At 56.1% G+C, this 15,016-nt stretch overlaps 4 protein-coding genes across 5 annotated transcripts; 2 read left to right on the top strand and 2 right to left on the bottom strand.

Moving 5' to 3' along the window:
• Window positions 1-807: 807 nt before the first annotated feature.
• WDR83OS (WD repeat domain 83 opposite strand) lies at window positions 808-2,234 on the bottom strand. Its single transcript, XM_047701429.1, has 4 exons — window positions 2,075-2,234; window positions 1,853-1,958; window positions 1,238-1,335; window positions 808-1,144 (listed from the first exon to the last, which is right to left on the bottom strand). Exons 1-4 carry the CDS (start codon window positions 2,122-2,124, stop codon window positions 1,078-1,080), a joined length of 321 nt encoding a protein of 106 aa, XP_047557385.1. The 5' UTR covers window positions 2,125-2,234; the 3' UTR covers window positions 808-1,077.
• A 51-nt stretch (window positions 2,235-2,285) lies between these two features.
• Window positions 2,286-6,505, top strand: WDR83 (WD repeat domain 83). Its single transcript, XM_047701400.1, has 9 exons — window positions 2,286-2,632; window positions 2,710-2,830; window positions 2,913-3,018; window positions 3,620-3,668; window positions 3,744-3,870; window positions 4,722-4,789; window positions 4,884-4,992; window positions 5,074-5,188; window positions 6,202-6,505. The coding sequence occupies exons 1-9, from the start codon at window positions 2,530-2,532 to the stop codon at window positions 6,349-6,351; spliced, it is 948 nt and encodes a 315-aa protein (XP_047557356.1). The 5' UTR covers window positions 2,286-2,529; the 3' UTR covers window positions 6,352-6,505.
• Window positions 6,401-10,460, bottom strand: DHPS (deoxyhypusine synthase). The gene is made up of 9 exons (XM_047701364.1): window positions 10,129-10,460; window positions 9,013-9,177; window positions 8,663-8,784; window positions 8,484-8,580; window positions 8,317-8,403; window positions 7,704-7,809; window positions 7,522-7,625; window positions 6,691-6,816; window positions 6,401-6,606 (listed from the first exon to the last, which is right to left on the bottom strand). Exons 1-9 carry the CDS (start codon window positions 10,333-10,335, stop codon window positions 6,511-6,513), a joined length of 1,110 nt encoding a protein of 369 aa, XP_047557320.1. The 5' UTR covers window positions 10,336-10,460; the 3' UTR covers window positions 6,401-6,510.
• Window positions 10,461-10,619: 159 nt separating this feature from the next.
• GNG14 (G protein subunit gamma 14) lies at window positions 10,620-14,692 on the top strand. 2 transcript variants are annotated; one of them, XM_047701442.1, is made up of 4 exons: window positions 10,622-10,904; window positions 11,103-11,181; window positions 14,334-14,426; window positions 14,512-14,692. In XM_047701442.1, the coding sequence occupies exons 3-4, from the start codon at window positions 14,334-14,336 to the stop codon at window positions 14,635-14,637; spliced, it is 219 nt and encodes a 72-aa protein (XP_047557398.1). In that variant the 5' UTR covers window positions 10,622-10,904; window positions 11,103-11,181; the 3' UTR covers window positions 14,638-14,692. The 2 variants fall into 2 exon arrangements, with proteins under 2 accessions (XP_047557407.1, XP_047557398.1); XM_047701451.1 differs by lacking the exon at window positions 11,103-11,181 and having other exon boundaries at window positions 10,620-10,904.
• Window positions 14,693-15,016: the final 324 nt, after the last annotated feature.

The following is a 15,016-nucleotide window of genomic DNA, read 5'->3' as shown; positions in this document are numbered from 1 at the left end:
GGGCTTCCCGGGCCCTGCAAAGGCAGGGCAAACACCCCGCCCCTAGAACCCTGCATAGCCAATGGCTGCTGGCGGGGGCGGGGCCAGGGTGCCTTTCGAGTCAAGGAACTGAGCCCTTTGCTCTCACTAGCCCTCGGGGACACTAGGAGTGTGGGGAGGCGTTGGGCGTGCCCACCCTTGGCTGCTGGTTTAGCCAGGGGAGCCTTTAATATCTCACCGCCTCCGAGTGGCCCTTTGTCCCCGTGGACGAAAAGTCTTCAGATTTTCCTCCGGGTATAGTTTGCTTAGGAGGTGAGGATGTGTGCCTGGGATCCTACGATGTCCCGTCGGTCTTCAGGGCTAGGGTCTTGGAGGGACCTAGCTTGGGTCTAATGGTGCAGGGGCTAATGGTGGTCCTGTTCTGTTTTATGAGGATTACGCATAGAGGAACTGCCCCCTGGGGTACTAAGGATGGAAGGTACACAGCCTGACTGGAAGAAATACCCATGGGACTCAGGTGAGGAGGGACAGGTGGGGGAGGACTCAGTCTTTCATGCTTTTCCCAATCCCTACTAGTCCATCCAGTTCACGGATATTATCCGATTTGTCTGATAAGAAAATGAAAGCCCACATTCCTGAGGTCAGCAGAGCCCATCTGCTGAGTTGCCAGAGGACAGGGATCACTGCTCTGCCTCGGGCAGCTGACTGAGGTCACAAGGCTTGTGAAAGAAGCAAGTGACCCACCACGACCAGAAGGCTCCAGGCTGGAGCCCCTCCCCCACCAGGAAGAGCACCCACAGTCCACAGGAGAGGTTCCCAAAACACAGCCAGAATGCAAAACTTTATTATTAACTGGTTTCAACAAAAGAAACGAGTGAATACACGTAGAAACATGAACAGCATCTCCCCCAGCAGCAGGCAGGATGAGGAAGCAGGCAGGTGGGGGAGGCCTAGGGAATTCTCCTCTGCCCAGCAGAAGTGTCAGGTTCCCTCCATCCAGCCTCATTCAGAGAAGCCCAGGACAGCAGCTGAGGGCAGGGGCCGAACAGCCAGGGGCCAGGCCTGGGGGAAGGTGTACAGAGTAGTCCTTGACTGACATCACCAGGGGGGCGTCATGGGCTGAGGGTTCTGCAGATATGACATCACCACGGCAGAGATGGACAGCCTGAAGGGGGAGAGAGGTGTCAGTCCAGGAAGGGTAGGCTTGGGTCCCCCTCTGCCACTTACTCGAGTCCTCCTTCTCTAAGCCTAGACTCACATGAAGCTACTCATCATCTGTTTAGTGTCCTCAGAGCTCCGGGAGTTGGCAAAGCTGATGAAGGAGCAGTAGACAGCGACCCAAGCGCACCACTTCAGCTGGGGAAAGGCAGGAGGATGGGGGTATTCGGTCAATGACAGGCACACCAATGAGGCACCATAGGGGCATTCCCAGACACGGGTGCCAACGCACTGTTTCCACCCGATGCAACCTGGATCTTATCCCCAAGAATCCCTCAGTCCCATTCTCCCTAGCCTACTCCAGGTACCCAGTTTCTTGTTCTACCCTCTTGGCCTGCGTTTCTTGACAGCACTACATGCCCTCAGGCCTAAGAAGAGTAGCCTTTGACATGCCTCGTGATGCTAAGAACCCCATCCTTTCTCCACGAGTCCCCTCCAAATTACTTTAAAATCAGGCCGACCTCCCCGGTACCCACCCTGAACCCGGCTTCCCCTCCGGCTCTGGCTCTCTCCGCCGAGCAACACCGCAGCCCCGCCCCCGGCCAGGCCCAGGCCCCGCCCCCTCAGCGCCAGCCCGGCTCCATTCCGAATCCGCTCCCACCACGGGCTTCGTGGTCAGGCGGAGCTACACCGAAGGAAACTCGGCGCTGCCCACCTTGAGCATGAGGCCGCACATGCTGAAGATCATGCCGAGCAGGTTCATGTAGTCCGGCGTCGGGTCGTCCAAGGCCGGGTTACACTCGCTCGGCGGGGGCTTGTACCTGCGGTAGGCTCAAGGGTCAGAGGCACTCAAAGTCCCGCCCCCGAAGTGGACAAGCGCTTCCCTGGACCTCGCCCCACAACCCGAGCCCTGTTCCCGTGAGGTTGGGGTCCTCACCTCAGCACTTTGTTCGGCCTTCGTGGGTCCGACATGTTGTTAGTGGACATGGCGGGCCCGAGGTCGGGCCTCTTCCGCTGCAGGAGTCGCAGCTTCCGGCGCGGAAAAGGAGGGTGGCTTTTAGAGTGACACCCACAGGCTGCGAGCTTCCGTTCCCAGGGGCGGGGCCAGGACTCCTTCCAGCCGGGGGATAGAGAATTAGAAGAGACCAGAAATGTTTCTTGAAAACAAGAAGTGGGAAAAGAAACCTAGAAGCTGGAATCAGGTTTCAGTATTCCAAACACCATCCCGAAAAACGCCAAAATATTTGAACCGGAAGTGAGATATAGGAAGTGGGCTACGGAAGACAATAAGGTTACACCCGAGCGTGGATCCACAGGATTTGGAGTCCTTGTTGCAGACCGATGCAGACTTGATGCAGACCGATGTAAGGCGAGGAAGGGAACCCGAAACAAATGGCTTTCCCTGAGCCGAAACCACGGGGCCCGGAGCTGCCGCAAAAACGGGTGAAGACGCTAGACTGCGGACAGGGGGCAGTGCGAGCTGTGCGATTTAACGGTGAGCTCCCTCTTCGTTCCGGGTTCTCCTGCCTTCTGAGGTCCTCAGCCCTATAATCCCCTCCTGGTGTTTCCCAGTGGATGGCAATTACTGTCTGACGTGCGGCAGCGACAAGACCCTGAAGCTGTGGAATCCGTTGCGGGGGACGCTGCTGCGAACGTACAGCGGCCACGGTTACGAGGTGCTGGATGCGGCCGGGTGAGCCGGGAGCCAGTCCGAGATACGGATGCAGAGACCGGGATCTGAGTTCAGCACTGATTTTCCCTCCTTTGCCCTCCAGCTCCTTTGACAACAGCAGTCTCTGCTCCGGCGGCGGGGACAAGGCGGTGGTGCTGTGGGATGTGGCATCGGGGCAGGTGGTGCGTAAATTCCGGGGCCACGCGGGGGTGAGTACAAACGAGAAGAGGCCTCATTAGAGCGTGGATGGTGGAGAAAACCCGCATTGACGTGTAGGTGGTGACAGGGAACCCTCCCACCCCCACCCATTACCACCCCCACCTCGGGGCCCAGCATACAATGTTCCCCAAAATCTTTCACCTTCCCTATCTCTAGCCTCTGCTTTCTATTTTTTTAAGATTTTATTTACTTATTAGAGGGACACCTGGGTGGCTTAGCCTGTTAAGCGGCTGCCTTGGGCTCAGGTCATGATCCAAGGATCCTGGGATCAAGTCCCACCTCAGTGGGGAGCCTGCTTCTCCCTCTGTCTGCTGCTCTCCCTGTTTGTGCTCACTCGCTTTCTCTCTGACAAATAAATAAAATCTTAAAGAAAAGATTTTGTTTACTTATTAGAGCACAAGCAGTGGGGCGGGTAAAGAGAGAAGCAGGTTCCCGTCTCAGTGGGGCCCGATTCCAGGATCCTGGGATCATGACCTGAGCCAAAGGCAGATGCCCCTCCTTTGCTCTTGCTTTAACCAGCACCCAGAACCCTGCCTTTATCCCAGTCCTCCAATGTCCAGCCTCCTCTGAGTGACAATTCCCATCTCTCAGAAGGTGAACACTGTCCAGTTTAATGAAGAGGCCACAGTCATCTTGTCTGGTGAGTCTGGGGCCTAGGCAGGGTGCTAACCCCCACAACCCAAAGGTGACCTCAACTTCATGCTGGCCCTCACAGGCTCTATCGATTCCAGCATACGGTGCTGGGACTGCCGGTCACGGAGGCCTGAGCCAGTGCAGACGCTGGACGAAGCCAGGGATGGCATATCCAGTGTGAAGGTGTCAGACCATGAGGTCCTGGCAGGGTGAGTGGAGCCAGGACCTCACTCCTGCCCTGCTGGGGATCACCACTGCCTTGCTACTTAGATTAAAATCTGCTCTTCTCACCTCAGCTCACAAGGCCCTTCACAGTGCTCTCTGCTGAGCTTTTAGCTTTTATTCATTCCACGTCTCATTTCTTTTAATATGCCAAGCATGCTCTCACCTCCAGACCTTTGCAGTTGCTCTTTCTCCGCCGGGACTCCCTTTCTCCTTACTCAGAGTGTTTTTGAGCCTCTCTTGCATACCACTTTTTTTGTTGGGAAACACACAGCAGTTATTGAAATAGGGGAAAATCTCGGCCCACATCAGGCTGATGTTCTAGTTGCAAGAGGCAAACAATGACAATTCCCAAGCAGGGCTCCCCAGACTATTGGCTGGTCTGTTCCCACACATCATCTCCTGGACCACACATGTTTGTCTCCTTATCCTTAAAGTCCCAGTTGAGAGGTCACCTCCTCAGGGAGGCCTTCCTAGATTACTCTCAGTCAGTAAGGCTCTGGTGGCAGAACGTGCTCTGACTTTGTTGCAGCTGTGTCCCAAGGACTAACCCAGAGAGGCAGCTCAGTGCCTATCAGAAACCCATAGAGTAGGTCCTGATTGGCCCTGGGTGTCCGTCTCAAAACCAGTGCCTGGGAATTCCACTTAAGAACTCATTTCAGTGTTTATTTCCCATGTCTAGCTTTGAGTGTGAGCATGACAGCGAAGGGTGCACAGGAAGGGCAAGCCCAGCCCCCCCCCCCCCCGGGGTCCTGGCGGGGTCAGGGAGAATCCAGGGACTGGAGCCATGGACCTCCTGGCCCCAGTTGATGCTTCAGCTGGATCCATCCTCTTGCAGCTCCGTGGATGGCCGGGTGAGGCGCTATGACCTGAGATTGGGGCAGCTCTTCTCAGACTATGTGGGCAGTAAGTGTGGCGGGACTGTGGGGCAGGCAGGGCCAGTTGGGGGCAGCAAAGGGGGCCCCAGCCTCACCCACTTGCGCCCATCCCCATCCCCCAGGCCCCATCACCTGTACCTGCTTTAGTCGGGACGGGCAGTGCACCCTGGTCTCCAGCCTGGACTCCACGTTGCGGCTTCTAGACAAGGACACAGGGGAGCTGCTGGGCGAGTGAGTCCTCGGGGTCGTGGAGCCCCCCCCCCCAAAACCCTCTGCTAGGACCCAGACCCTCCTGACCCCTCCCACCCCCAGGTACACGGGCCATAAGAACCAGGAGTACAAGCTGGACTGCTGTCTGAGTGAGCGTGACACACACGTGGTCAGCGGCTCTGAGGATGGGAAGGTGTACTTCTGGGACCTGGTGGAGGTGAGCGTCCTCTGTCTTTTCCTCTGTCACTCCCACACCTGCAAAGGGGAATGCTATTAGAGCTGGGGGCTTGCAGGAGTGAGTGAAAAGAGAAAACAGGAAGGGCATTCCTGGCAAAGGGAACATGTGTGCTAAGGCTTGGAGGTGTGGCCCACTTGGGTCAGGAGACAAAGGTACTGTGGGTTGGTGGCAGCAGCAGGTCACGCAAGCCCAGCTGACCTTGGAACTGGGGCCAACAGCCGCATCAGACCCCCACTGAGATGGGGTTATAGTTCAGAAACCCTGAGCTACCTCTGAGCATCCCCATGGTTTCTAGTCCCAAACCCCGTGAGCCCTGTCTTGATAGGTCTTGGCCTGGTGGGAAGGTCAGACTGGAAACAGACTATTATTCTGACCTCATGGGGTCAGGGCTGGGGCTTGGCCAGGGCAAGTAATGCCCCTAATAGAATGGAGGAAGCTGGGGGTGGGGGGCGGAGACTTGCGGACCCAGCTCTCTCTGGCAACTGAGAACGCGCCAGTGTTCTGCTTACTTCACGAGAGTCTACCAGACAAAGTCACCCTGAGCGGGGAAGCGTATGGAGGAACATTTTTGAAATGGGAAGAGCAATTTGGAGCCTGCTTAAGGGACCAGATGCGTTGAGCGGGGACTGCAGGCTGATGAAGGAAGTGAGCACAGAGGCTGCCCCGTGGGCCCCTAGAGCCCAGATAGCAGCAAGGCGGAGAAGCCAGGACAAGACAGCATTGGAGCAAGGTGGTGACTGTGGATGTGGATCGAGACATGGTCTAAAGGCCGCGCCAGGAGCACTTGCTCATAAACGGGTGGGAGGTGTGAAAGAAGAAGACTCCCAGGACGTTTGGCCTGAGCCACATGTGCTCCAAAAGATAGAGCAACTCAGGAGTTCATTTTGGGGCAGCTGAGGTTTGCAGTGCCTGGCAAGCAGTTAGCGGCGGGTGGCTGAAGGTCAAGGGAGAAGGACGCACTGATAACCACTTCCCACCCTTTCCCTCCACAGGGTGCCCTGACACTGGCCCTTCCTGTGGGTCCCGGCGTGGTACAGTCGCTGGCCTTCCACCCCACGGAGCCCTGCCTGCTGACCGCCACGGGGGGCAGCGTCCAGTGCTGGCGGGAGGAGGCTTATGAGGCTGATGGTGGCACTGGGTGAAGGTGGGGGACCCACCACCACCAAAGACATGGACACGGACTCAAAAGGATCATGGAGACCATTTATTTTAGACACATGGCTGACGAAGGAGGGAGGAAGGGACCAGGTTTGCAAGCTAATAAATACAGGAGAGGGGAGACTTCCCTGAGCCATAGCCATTCAGTCCTCATTCTTCTCGGGCATGAAGGCATCTCTCTTCTGGGCAAAGGTTTCAGCCACAAGTAGGGGGAAGATGAGGGAGGCGTCGGCGTAGACCTGCAGAGGGGACGTGAGTGAACCATAGGGCTCGCGGCTGCACTCTGGGAGACTGTGCGCCCCAGCCGCCTGACCGGCCCTCACCTTGACAGGCTGTGCATCCACCCGGATCTTGCCCCAGGAGACAGCTTCATCCGGCCTGGCACCAGAGTCCGAGCCATCAAACTCCTGGGCCGTGTTGATATAGACAGAGTAGTCAGCCCCGTTCCGCTGTGGGGAGAGCCAAGGGCAGGGGGAGCTGGTCAGCCAGTCACTGGACATGGCGGGGAAGGGGGAGCACTAGCTAAGAGGCCAAGGGCTGTGTTCTGCGTGCAGGAAGCCCGGAGCGGCCCCCCACTCCATAGGAAAGGGCCCCACGCCCATGCATGAGCAGAGCACAAGGTGGGGGTTTGGTAGGGTTGATGGGCAGAGCTGCCACCAAACACAAAGATGACACCCACTCTGATCAAGGCCCCATCAGTCCTCACCCAACCCCCCATGTTACCCCATCCCCCACGGATGCCAGAGGGCGCCTGTGAGCTCCCAAGTGGCAGCCCTGGAGGCCTGGCTCCTGCTGCTGGTCACCTCCGCTCCCCTTCAGCGGCCTCCTAACTGTCTCTGGACTTAATTCAGGCACCCCAGAGCCTTTGCACTGGCCATTTTCTGTACTTACTGGCTGTCTTTCCCAGAACGTCATTTCTCTTGCCATCTTGTCATCCCTCGTTTTTTTCCCACAGGAGCTGCCATGTGACATGCATGTCACTTGTTCGCTGCCTGTCTCCCTGGCTAGAACATCAGTCCAGGAGGACGGGGATCCTGGCCTGTCTAGTCCACAGCTGTCTCCCCGGCACATGGCACAGGCTAGCGCACAGGCATGGCTGCATGGCAAGCCCGTGTCCACCCTCACTAGGGACCGGGTGCCCCGTCTCCACTCACCATGAGGTTGGCGTTGGCAATGTGGTGCTTGACCAAACCCCCACCCAGGATGATCATCCCAGTGTGCTTGGCAAAGATGGCCTGCGTGTTGATGAGCCTCAGGTCTGGAGAAGAGTGCTATGGTCAGGCTGTGGACCCAGCCAGCCCTCCTCCCCTGCTCCCGTGTGGCCCCAGCGCCTCACCCTCAACGATGTCCAGGACCAAGCCTGGGTTCTTGTAGGAATGGAAGAAGATCATGTCACCCAGGGAGCCATCTGTGAGCGCTGGGCTCAACACGGGGATGTGGTTCTGGGGAACAGCAAGACAAGAGTGACTGGAGCTCAGAGCCCAGTGGCGGCGGGCTGGTCCCTCTCCCAGTGGCATCCCCTCCTCTTTGCCTGATTCTGGGCAGAGTGCTTAAGTTTTCTGGGCCTCAGTTTCCTCAACTGTAAAATGGACACAACACCTCCCTCATGGACGAAGAAGCGTTAAGTGAGGAAATCACAAAGCACGAAGGATGGTGTCTGACAAAGAACGGCAGTTCTCGCTACTCGGCCGGACCCCCGCCTTGGAGGAGCATGGGACCAGACGCCCCACCCCATGACGGTTGCCCCAACTGATCCCAGGTCTAGGAAACGAGCTAGGATCCCAAGGTCACACTCAGTGGCTGTGCAGCCTCAGACAAACCACCTAAGCTCTGTGTCGGATTCCACATCTCAGAGTGGAGATGAGGAACGGACTCTCCAGGGGTCTATGAAGGTGAAACAAGGAAATACACACCGAGGCCTGGTATCCGGGCCCCACCCAGCCCCTCACCTTCTGGGCCCAGTAATACACCGATTCTGGGTTGTTGATCTCCTTGCCCAGCCGGGCAATCATCTTGGAAGGTGTCCACTTCACACCCTAGGAGGAGACAATGACTTCAGCCTACAGTGCCTGCCCCGACTCCTACCATGCCAGCGCCTAGGTCGCTCCTGCCCCACCTCCGTGTTCTGCTCCAGCACCATCTGGTCCAGAATGGGCATCAACCAATCCTCAAACTTGCAGTAATTGTCGTTGGGCACCAGTAAGTTTCCAATCCTGTGAACACGAGGCATGTGGGCATCAGGCCCCAGGACCCCCAGCCCAGCTCCCTTGCTCAGCACCACTCAGGGCCCCCAACCTGTTGATCCCGTTCTCACGTAGCTCCTTCCCCCTGAGACTGAAATCGCCCAGGTACGTGGGTGCCAGGCACTTGATAAAATCTTCCTCCACGCCGCCAGCTGTGGTCACTAAGACGTCCACCTGCAGCCGTAAGTCAGGGAGGTTGGCCCAGGAAGAGGGTCCCTGCCCTCGCCCCAGGTAGAGCTCCCAATACTAACCCAGTGACCCTTGGGGAAAGCTCTACAGCAAAAGTAGATCGTGTCCCTCTGCTTAAAACTGACCCTATCTCCCTATGTCATTTAAATCACCAGTAATTTTATTGCCCTAAGACCTAGAAAGGCCAAGGCCACAACCCCATGAGGTCCCCACCATGTTGTGCTGCACGAGGTAACGGATGGTCTCACGGATGCCTGAACTGATGAGGTTTGATGTGTAGCCCAGAAAGATGGTACAGCCAGTAAGTGGGCGCCGGCTCTGGGTCAGGTCTGCATGGTGGTCTTCATCCTGTGACAGCGGCTCCAGTTTCTTCTCTATCTAGGTGTAAGGGTAGAGTCAAGTTACCCTCTGGCCCCAAACCCTAGCACCTACCACTTCTACCTGGAATACCTGTAGCCAGGGAACGAACGCCTTTTGTGCAGGCTCCGCCCCATTCACAGCCCAAATCTCAAGGCACACGCTCAGGTTTTACCCCCTTTTCAAGGAATTGGAGAGCACGACCTTTGCAGGCCCGGTCCCCTTCCCCGATGGAAAAAACAAATCCGAGGGGCGCCTGGGAGGCTCAGTGGGTTAAAGCCTCTGCCTTCGGCTCAGGTCATGATCCCAGGGTCCTGGGATCAAGCCCCACATCGGGCTCTCTGGTCAGTGGGGAGCCTGCTTCCTCCTCTCTCTGCCTACTTGTGATCTCTGTCTGTCAAATAAATAAAATCTTAAAAAAAAAAAAAAATCAAATCCAAGCCTGACTTAGGATCCTCAACCGCACAGTTCAGAACACTTTCACTCGCCTCCTATCTAGAATCAGTCCCAACCTCATCCTGATTGTAGAATGCTATGGGGATGGGGGCCGGGGGCGGGGAGACAACGTCCTCTCCCCAGCACAGAAACTGCCGCCCTTGGGGCGCCTGGGTGGCTCAGTGGGTTAACCCGCTGCCTTCGGCTCAGGTCATGATCTCAGGGTCCTGGGATCGAGTCCCGCATCGGGCTCTCTGCTCAGCAAGAAGCCTGCTTCCCTCTCTCTCTCTCTCTGCCTGCCTCTCCGTCTACTTGTGATCTCTCTCTCTGTCAAATAAATAAATAAAAAATCTTTAAAAAAAAAAAAAAAAAGAAAGAAACTGCCGCCCAGAATGGGTCCCGCCTCTCTCCAATTATTGGACCGCCCAACAAAGGACACTCCTCCTTCTCAAGGGAGCCCCGCCCCCTCCGAGTACTGCATTGCCGCTACCCTACGCCACACCCCCTCGATGCAGGAAGTTCCGCCCCAGGCTTCACCATGGCGTTGACTTGCTGCACGGCGCGCCCGAAGTTGGTGGCCTGGAAGCCAGTGGTGCCGAAGGCCTCCAGTAGCGCACGATAGTCCACGCCGCGGTTGAAGTCGTAACCTCGGACTTGGGAGCTCTCGGAGGGCAGCGCCGAGCTGTGCTTCAGCACAGCGGCCAGCGCCGCCGCGGGTGCCTTCCCTTCCGGAGGACCCTCCATGTTCCTGAGGCCGCACTCCCAGATCACAGCCGTCCCAGGCCAGGCCTCCAGCGGCCTCCAAACGCACTAAACCCCAGCACGCGCTCTGTACGATAGTACAGGAAGTAGGGCTCGGGAAAACCAGCAGAGGGGAACGGGAAGTAGCTTAGTCACATGACCTTCTTTGAGTCCCATAATCCAGGGCGCGGCCATATTTGCGCGTGCGTTCCGTAATACGGAAGCTGCGAGGAGCCGCTATTCCTTGTCTCGTGTTTTACCAAGCCTGAGATGAATAACGATTCCTACTTTCACTGCCGCCTGCTGGAGACCCACCGCGTTGCGCGGCGCTTTCCCATTCGTTTCTGTCCCTTCTGGGAAGGAGGGTGGCTTCTTAGACGTCGCCTTTGGACAGGATTCGAGTCATCAGGAAATGTCAAATAGTTTCTGTCCCTGAGCGTCTCTCGTCGAATGGTTTAGTGATCGCTGTCCGTACCTCTCAGGTCTCCAGAGCCTCCTCCACATGCTGCGTAACCCTGCAGGCCGTTGCAGCTGTCGCTTCTTCTGGGAAGCTTCCTCTGACCTTCCTCTGGGTAAGGGACCTCCTCTGGGATCCAAGGCTGACCTCTCTTTCCCTCCATCAAGACTGTGAGACCCTCAAAGGTGGGGTCTGTATCTCATGGATCCTCCTAGCGCTGCGCAGGGTCTGGTCCAAGGGGACTCTTTTAAGCAGGCATTCTACAACTTACGGAGTCTATACTATACGTTGGGCTCTGTGTTTGGCATTTCAGACTTATCAGTGAACAAGATGCAGACCCTGCCCTCTTGGAGTCCACAGTTTGGGGAGCTAGAAAGCTAACCACAATAGTGGTAAGTGCTATTGAGGATGCCAAAATGATGATGTGTCTTTTAGGTAGGGGTGGGATGGAGGGGGAGGTGGCCTTATTTGAAGCGACAGGTGATTGGGGAAGACGCCAAGAAGGTGACATTTGAGCCAAGGCCAGAAAAGCCCCTTACATGAGGATTTGGGGAGGCCTTTATCCACCATCCCCCAATGGGAAAGAGAACTGGCAGTGCAAAGGCCCTGAGGCCAGAGATTAGCCCACTTGATTGGAGAAAGAGAACATCCTCCTTGACATCTTTGACAGTCCCCAGTTGGATCTCACTCCTCAGTTCCCACTCCTCCTAACCCTGATCTCCCGCAGTCTTCCACAGCTCATCAAAGAGCCCTCAGCTCAGCAAATAAGCCCTCTGTGCGCCTAATAGGCTCAACACTGGAGAATTGAGCTTAATGTCTTTCCTTCTCTCACACTCACACTCATCCCTCAGCACCTCCACCAAGTTCTACCCACAAAATGGGTCCCAAATCCAGGTGCCTTTTCTTATTGTTAGAATTTGACATTCTGTTAGTTTCAGGTGTACAACATTATGATTGGGTGTTTGTATCCAGGTCCTTCTCTCCATTCTCAAATCCTCCACGCTGGGTTGCCTTCCCTCCAAACCATTTCCCTGCTGTGGTCAGAGAGCTCAATACACAGAAACCAGAAATATCGTTCCTTTTTAAAACTCTCTTATGCTGGCTTCTCCCTAGGAGTAAAATCCAAGGTCTTCACCGTGGCCTGTGAATGTGCTTGCTTATTTTCCTGCCCTCATCTCCCACCACTTGTCCTCAATTCCTTCCTCTCTGGTTACATCGTCCTCCTCGCTGTCCTAGAACCCACCAAGCTCGTTTCCTGACCTTTGACGTACCCACTGCTCCTTCTGCCTAGAATACCCTCTTTTCCAGCTCCTCCTCTGAATCTCTGTCTAAATATTACCTCGTCCAAGAGGCCTGCTCTGACCACCCGACTCCCCACTTACCTTGCTCGTCATTCTCTTTCATTTTGTCTGCTGTTGGCTGTCCCTCCCTGATGACAGCGGCTGCTCTGTGCAGGCAGGATTGTCTGGGCTCGCCGCTGTTTCTCTTACTCTGTGCAGTGATCGCATACTATGATCTCAGCAAATATGCTGAATGAATCAGTGAGCCCACACAGGGGCATCAGAGTGATCCGGGAATCCAGGAATGAAGGAGGGAAAAGGGTCAATAAATGAACTCAGGGACACCTGGCTGGCTCTGTCAGTGGAGCTTGTGAGTCCTGATCTCGAGGTTGTGAGTTTGAGCCCCACACTGGGTGTAGAGATTACTTAAAGATAAAATCTGTAAAAGAAAAAAAAAGTAAATTCAGAACAGGTAGAAGGTGCCAGAGCAGACAGAGCCCTCTGGGCAGTAGTAAGGAAGATGGCTTTAAAAAGGCTGGAAAATGATTGGAGAGTTTTAAGATTTTTTTATTTATTTGTGAGAGAGACAGAGAGCACACAGGCAGGGGGAGCAGCAGGCAGAGGGAGAAGCAGGCTCCCCACTGAGCAAGGAGCCAGATGCAGGTCTTGATCCCAGGCCCCTGGGATCATGATCTTAGCCAAAGGCAGATGCTTAACTGACTGAGCCACCCAGGCGTCCCAACCATTAGAGAGTTTTTACTTCCCCCAACTTTAAAAAAAAAAAAAAACTTTTATTTTTGAGTAAGCTCTACACACAACATGGGGCTCAAACTCACAACCCCGAGATCAAGAGGCAGCTAAGCCCTCCACCAACTTTTTTTTTTATTGTAGTAAAACTTATATAACATAAAATTTATTATCACATTTATTAATTTTATTCAAGTATACGGTTCTATGGCATTAAGCACATTTACACTGTTGTACAGACATTGCCACTGTCCATCTCTACAATGTTTTCATCATCCCAAACTGAAACTCTGTCCCCATTAAACACTAACTCCCTGCCCCCCTCCCCCAGCCACCCACCATCTACTTCCTGTCTCTGGATTTGACATCCCTAGGGATGTCATGTAGATGGGATCATACCTTATCAGTCATTTTCTGACTGGCTTATTTCACTTAACATATGCCTTCAAGGGTTTTCCATGTTGTAATGTGATTTGTTTTTCACCAGACCCCACTGGCTGCCTCGAGGAGAAAACAGGGGGTGTGGGGAAAGGCAGGGGAGGGGAGATGAGGGGGAGGCGCCTGTGCTGGTCCAGGCCAGCAGAGGTGGGAGCAGGACCTAGGACATGCCAATGGACGTGGAGAAACATGACCAGATTGGGAAGCTAATTTGAAGTTGATCTGATGGCTCCTAAGAAAGGCTCAGACGTGGAGACACCAGAAAGAGAGGGTCAAAGGAGTTGAAGATGTGGGCCAGGGCATTTGAGCGGATGGTGGTGAACTGGGGGCAGAAGGTCTTGGGGGAAGACAATCCTGAGTCCAGCTTTGGCTGAGCTAGGCAAGAGACCCCTGAGACCCCAGTGTAACAGACTGAGGAGGCAGTAGGCTCTTCGGGTGGATGTAAGATCAGGGAAAGCTCTGGGATGGGGACAGAAGGAGCCATCAGCATAAGCAAGTAGACAGAGTTCTCTGTGGATAAGATCCCGGCTGGTGAGTGTAGACAGGGGAGAGACAGGGCTTCACCTGAGCCAAGGTACACTCTGTATGTGGTGGAGGGTGGGGGGCAGAGGCCGGCAAAGGAGGAGCGTTGGGGCCCATTGGCAGAGGATCAAGCAGGTCAGTGAGAAGCCAGGGCCCCATGCTCCCCCAGCGAAGGTGACACGTGACACCAGGGCAGCCACTGGGCCCCCTGGGGCAGGGACCCCCTCAGCTGAGCCAGCTGCTGCCACTGGTGACATTTCACTCCATGAGTGTCCTGGCTTCAAAGTCTCTGCAGGGGTGGGGGAGGGATCGGAGGGGGCTGGAGAGGCCAGGCTGGCCAGGGAGGGAGCCAGAGCCAGGCTGCTGGAGAACTGAGCAGTCAGGAATCAGCTGCAGTCCTCAAGCTGAAGTACGTGGTCCTGACGGGTCAGGGACCCGCCACCCCCTTCCCACAGCCCCCAGGGGGACACAGGAGGCGGCTAGGGGACTCTCAGGTAGCCGTACGGCTGAGTCTGGAATCGAGCCCACTGCCCGTGACCCCGCTCACTTTCCTGCAGATGTCCGGCAAGGTGGCCATTGGCAGTGACATCGGGCAGGCCCGCCGGGCCGTGGAGCAGCTGCGGATGGAGGCAGGCATCGAGCGTGTGAAGGTGAGGGCCAGGGTGGTGGCACGGGCGTGTCTGGGCGAGGGGGCAGGCGGGCAGCCGGGGCCTGGCTGACCAGGCTGGCCTGCAGGTGTCCAAGGCGGCTTCCGACCTGCTGCAGTTCTGCATGGAGCAGGCCAAGAGCGACCCCTTCCTCGTGGGCATCCCCGCTGCCACCAACCCCTTCAAGGAGAAGAAGCCCTGCACCATCCTGTGACCTCCACGGCCCCGACCACCCGGGAGGCCGCAATAAACATGAAGTGAGGGATTCCCCAGGATGTGGCTTGGCCAGGCTTCGGTGGGGGCGGAGGGGTGCCGTGCTGGGAGCTGCCCGTGCATCTAGCGCAACCCCCATCCCCCGCTGGCTCTAGGGTCCTGGCCCCAGCAGCACACACGTCCTGCACCCCCAAAAGGACAGCACACACCTCCCCTGCCCCTCTCTGCCCCCCCGCACCCGTTGGGTGGCCTCAGCAGATCCCCTTGCCCACCGCACAAACGCGCCCAGGGTAAGAGTCCCAGTCTGAGTGCCAACATGCATCACACACACACACACACACACACACGTGCCATTACACAAACGTGCACACCCTTGAGAG

This window comes from Lutra lutra, chromosome 1 (assembly GCF_902655055.1).
Source record: "Lutra lutra chromosome 1, mLutLut1.2, whole genome shotgun sequence".
Classification (NCBI taxonomy): Eukaryota; Metazoa; Chordata; class Mammalia; order Carnivora; family Mustelidae; genus Lutra; species Lutra lutra.
This window is presented reverse-complemented; position numbering and strand designations above follow the sequence as displayed.

Coding starts and splice junctions, on each gene's coding strand:
- GNG14 (XM_047701451.1), top strand. CDS start 14,334: ATGTCCGGCAAGGTGGCCATTGGCAGTGACATCGGGCAGGCCCGCCGG. Junction 14,427..14,511: donor CAGGCATCGAGCGTGTGAAG/GTGAGGGCCAGG, acceptor GCTGGCCTGCAG/GTGTCCAAGGCGGCTTCCGA.
- WDR83OS (XM_047701429.1), bottom strand. CDS start 2,124: ATGTCCACTAACAACATGTCGGACCCACGAAGGCCGAACAAAGTGCTG. Junction 1,336..1,852: donor TGTGCGGCCTCATGCTCAAG/GTGGGCAGCGCC, acceptor GCCTTTCCCCAG/CTGAAGTGGTGCGCTTGGGT. Junction 1,145..1,237: donor CAGATGATGAGTAGCTTCAT/GTGAGTCTAGGC, acceptor CTCCCCCTTCAG/GCTGTCCATCTCTGCCGTGG.
- WDR83 (XM_047701400.1), top strand. CDS start 2,530: ATGGCTTTCCCTGAGCCGAAACCACGGGGCCCGGAGCTGCCGCAAAAA. Junction 3,019..3,619: donor AATTCCGGGGCCACGCGGGG/GTGAGTACAAAC, acceptor CCCATCTCTCAG/AAGGTGAACACTGTCCAGTT. Junction 3,871..4,721: donor GACCATGAGGTCCTGGCAGG/GTGAGTGGAGCC, acceptor ATCCTCTTGCAG/CTCCGTGGATGGCCGGGTGA.
- DHPS (XM_047701364.1), bottom strand. CDS start 10,335: ATGGAGGGTCCTCCGGAAGGGAAGGCACCCGCGGCGGCGCTGGCCGCT. Junction 9,178..10,128: donor TGCAGCAAGTCAACGCCATG/GTGAAGCCTGGG, acceptor CCTTACACCTAG/ATAGAGAAGAAACTGGAGCC. Junction 8,785..9,012: donor ACCTCGTGCAGCACAACATG/GTGGGGACCTCA, acceptor TTACGGCTGCAG/GTGGACGTCTTAGTGACCAC.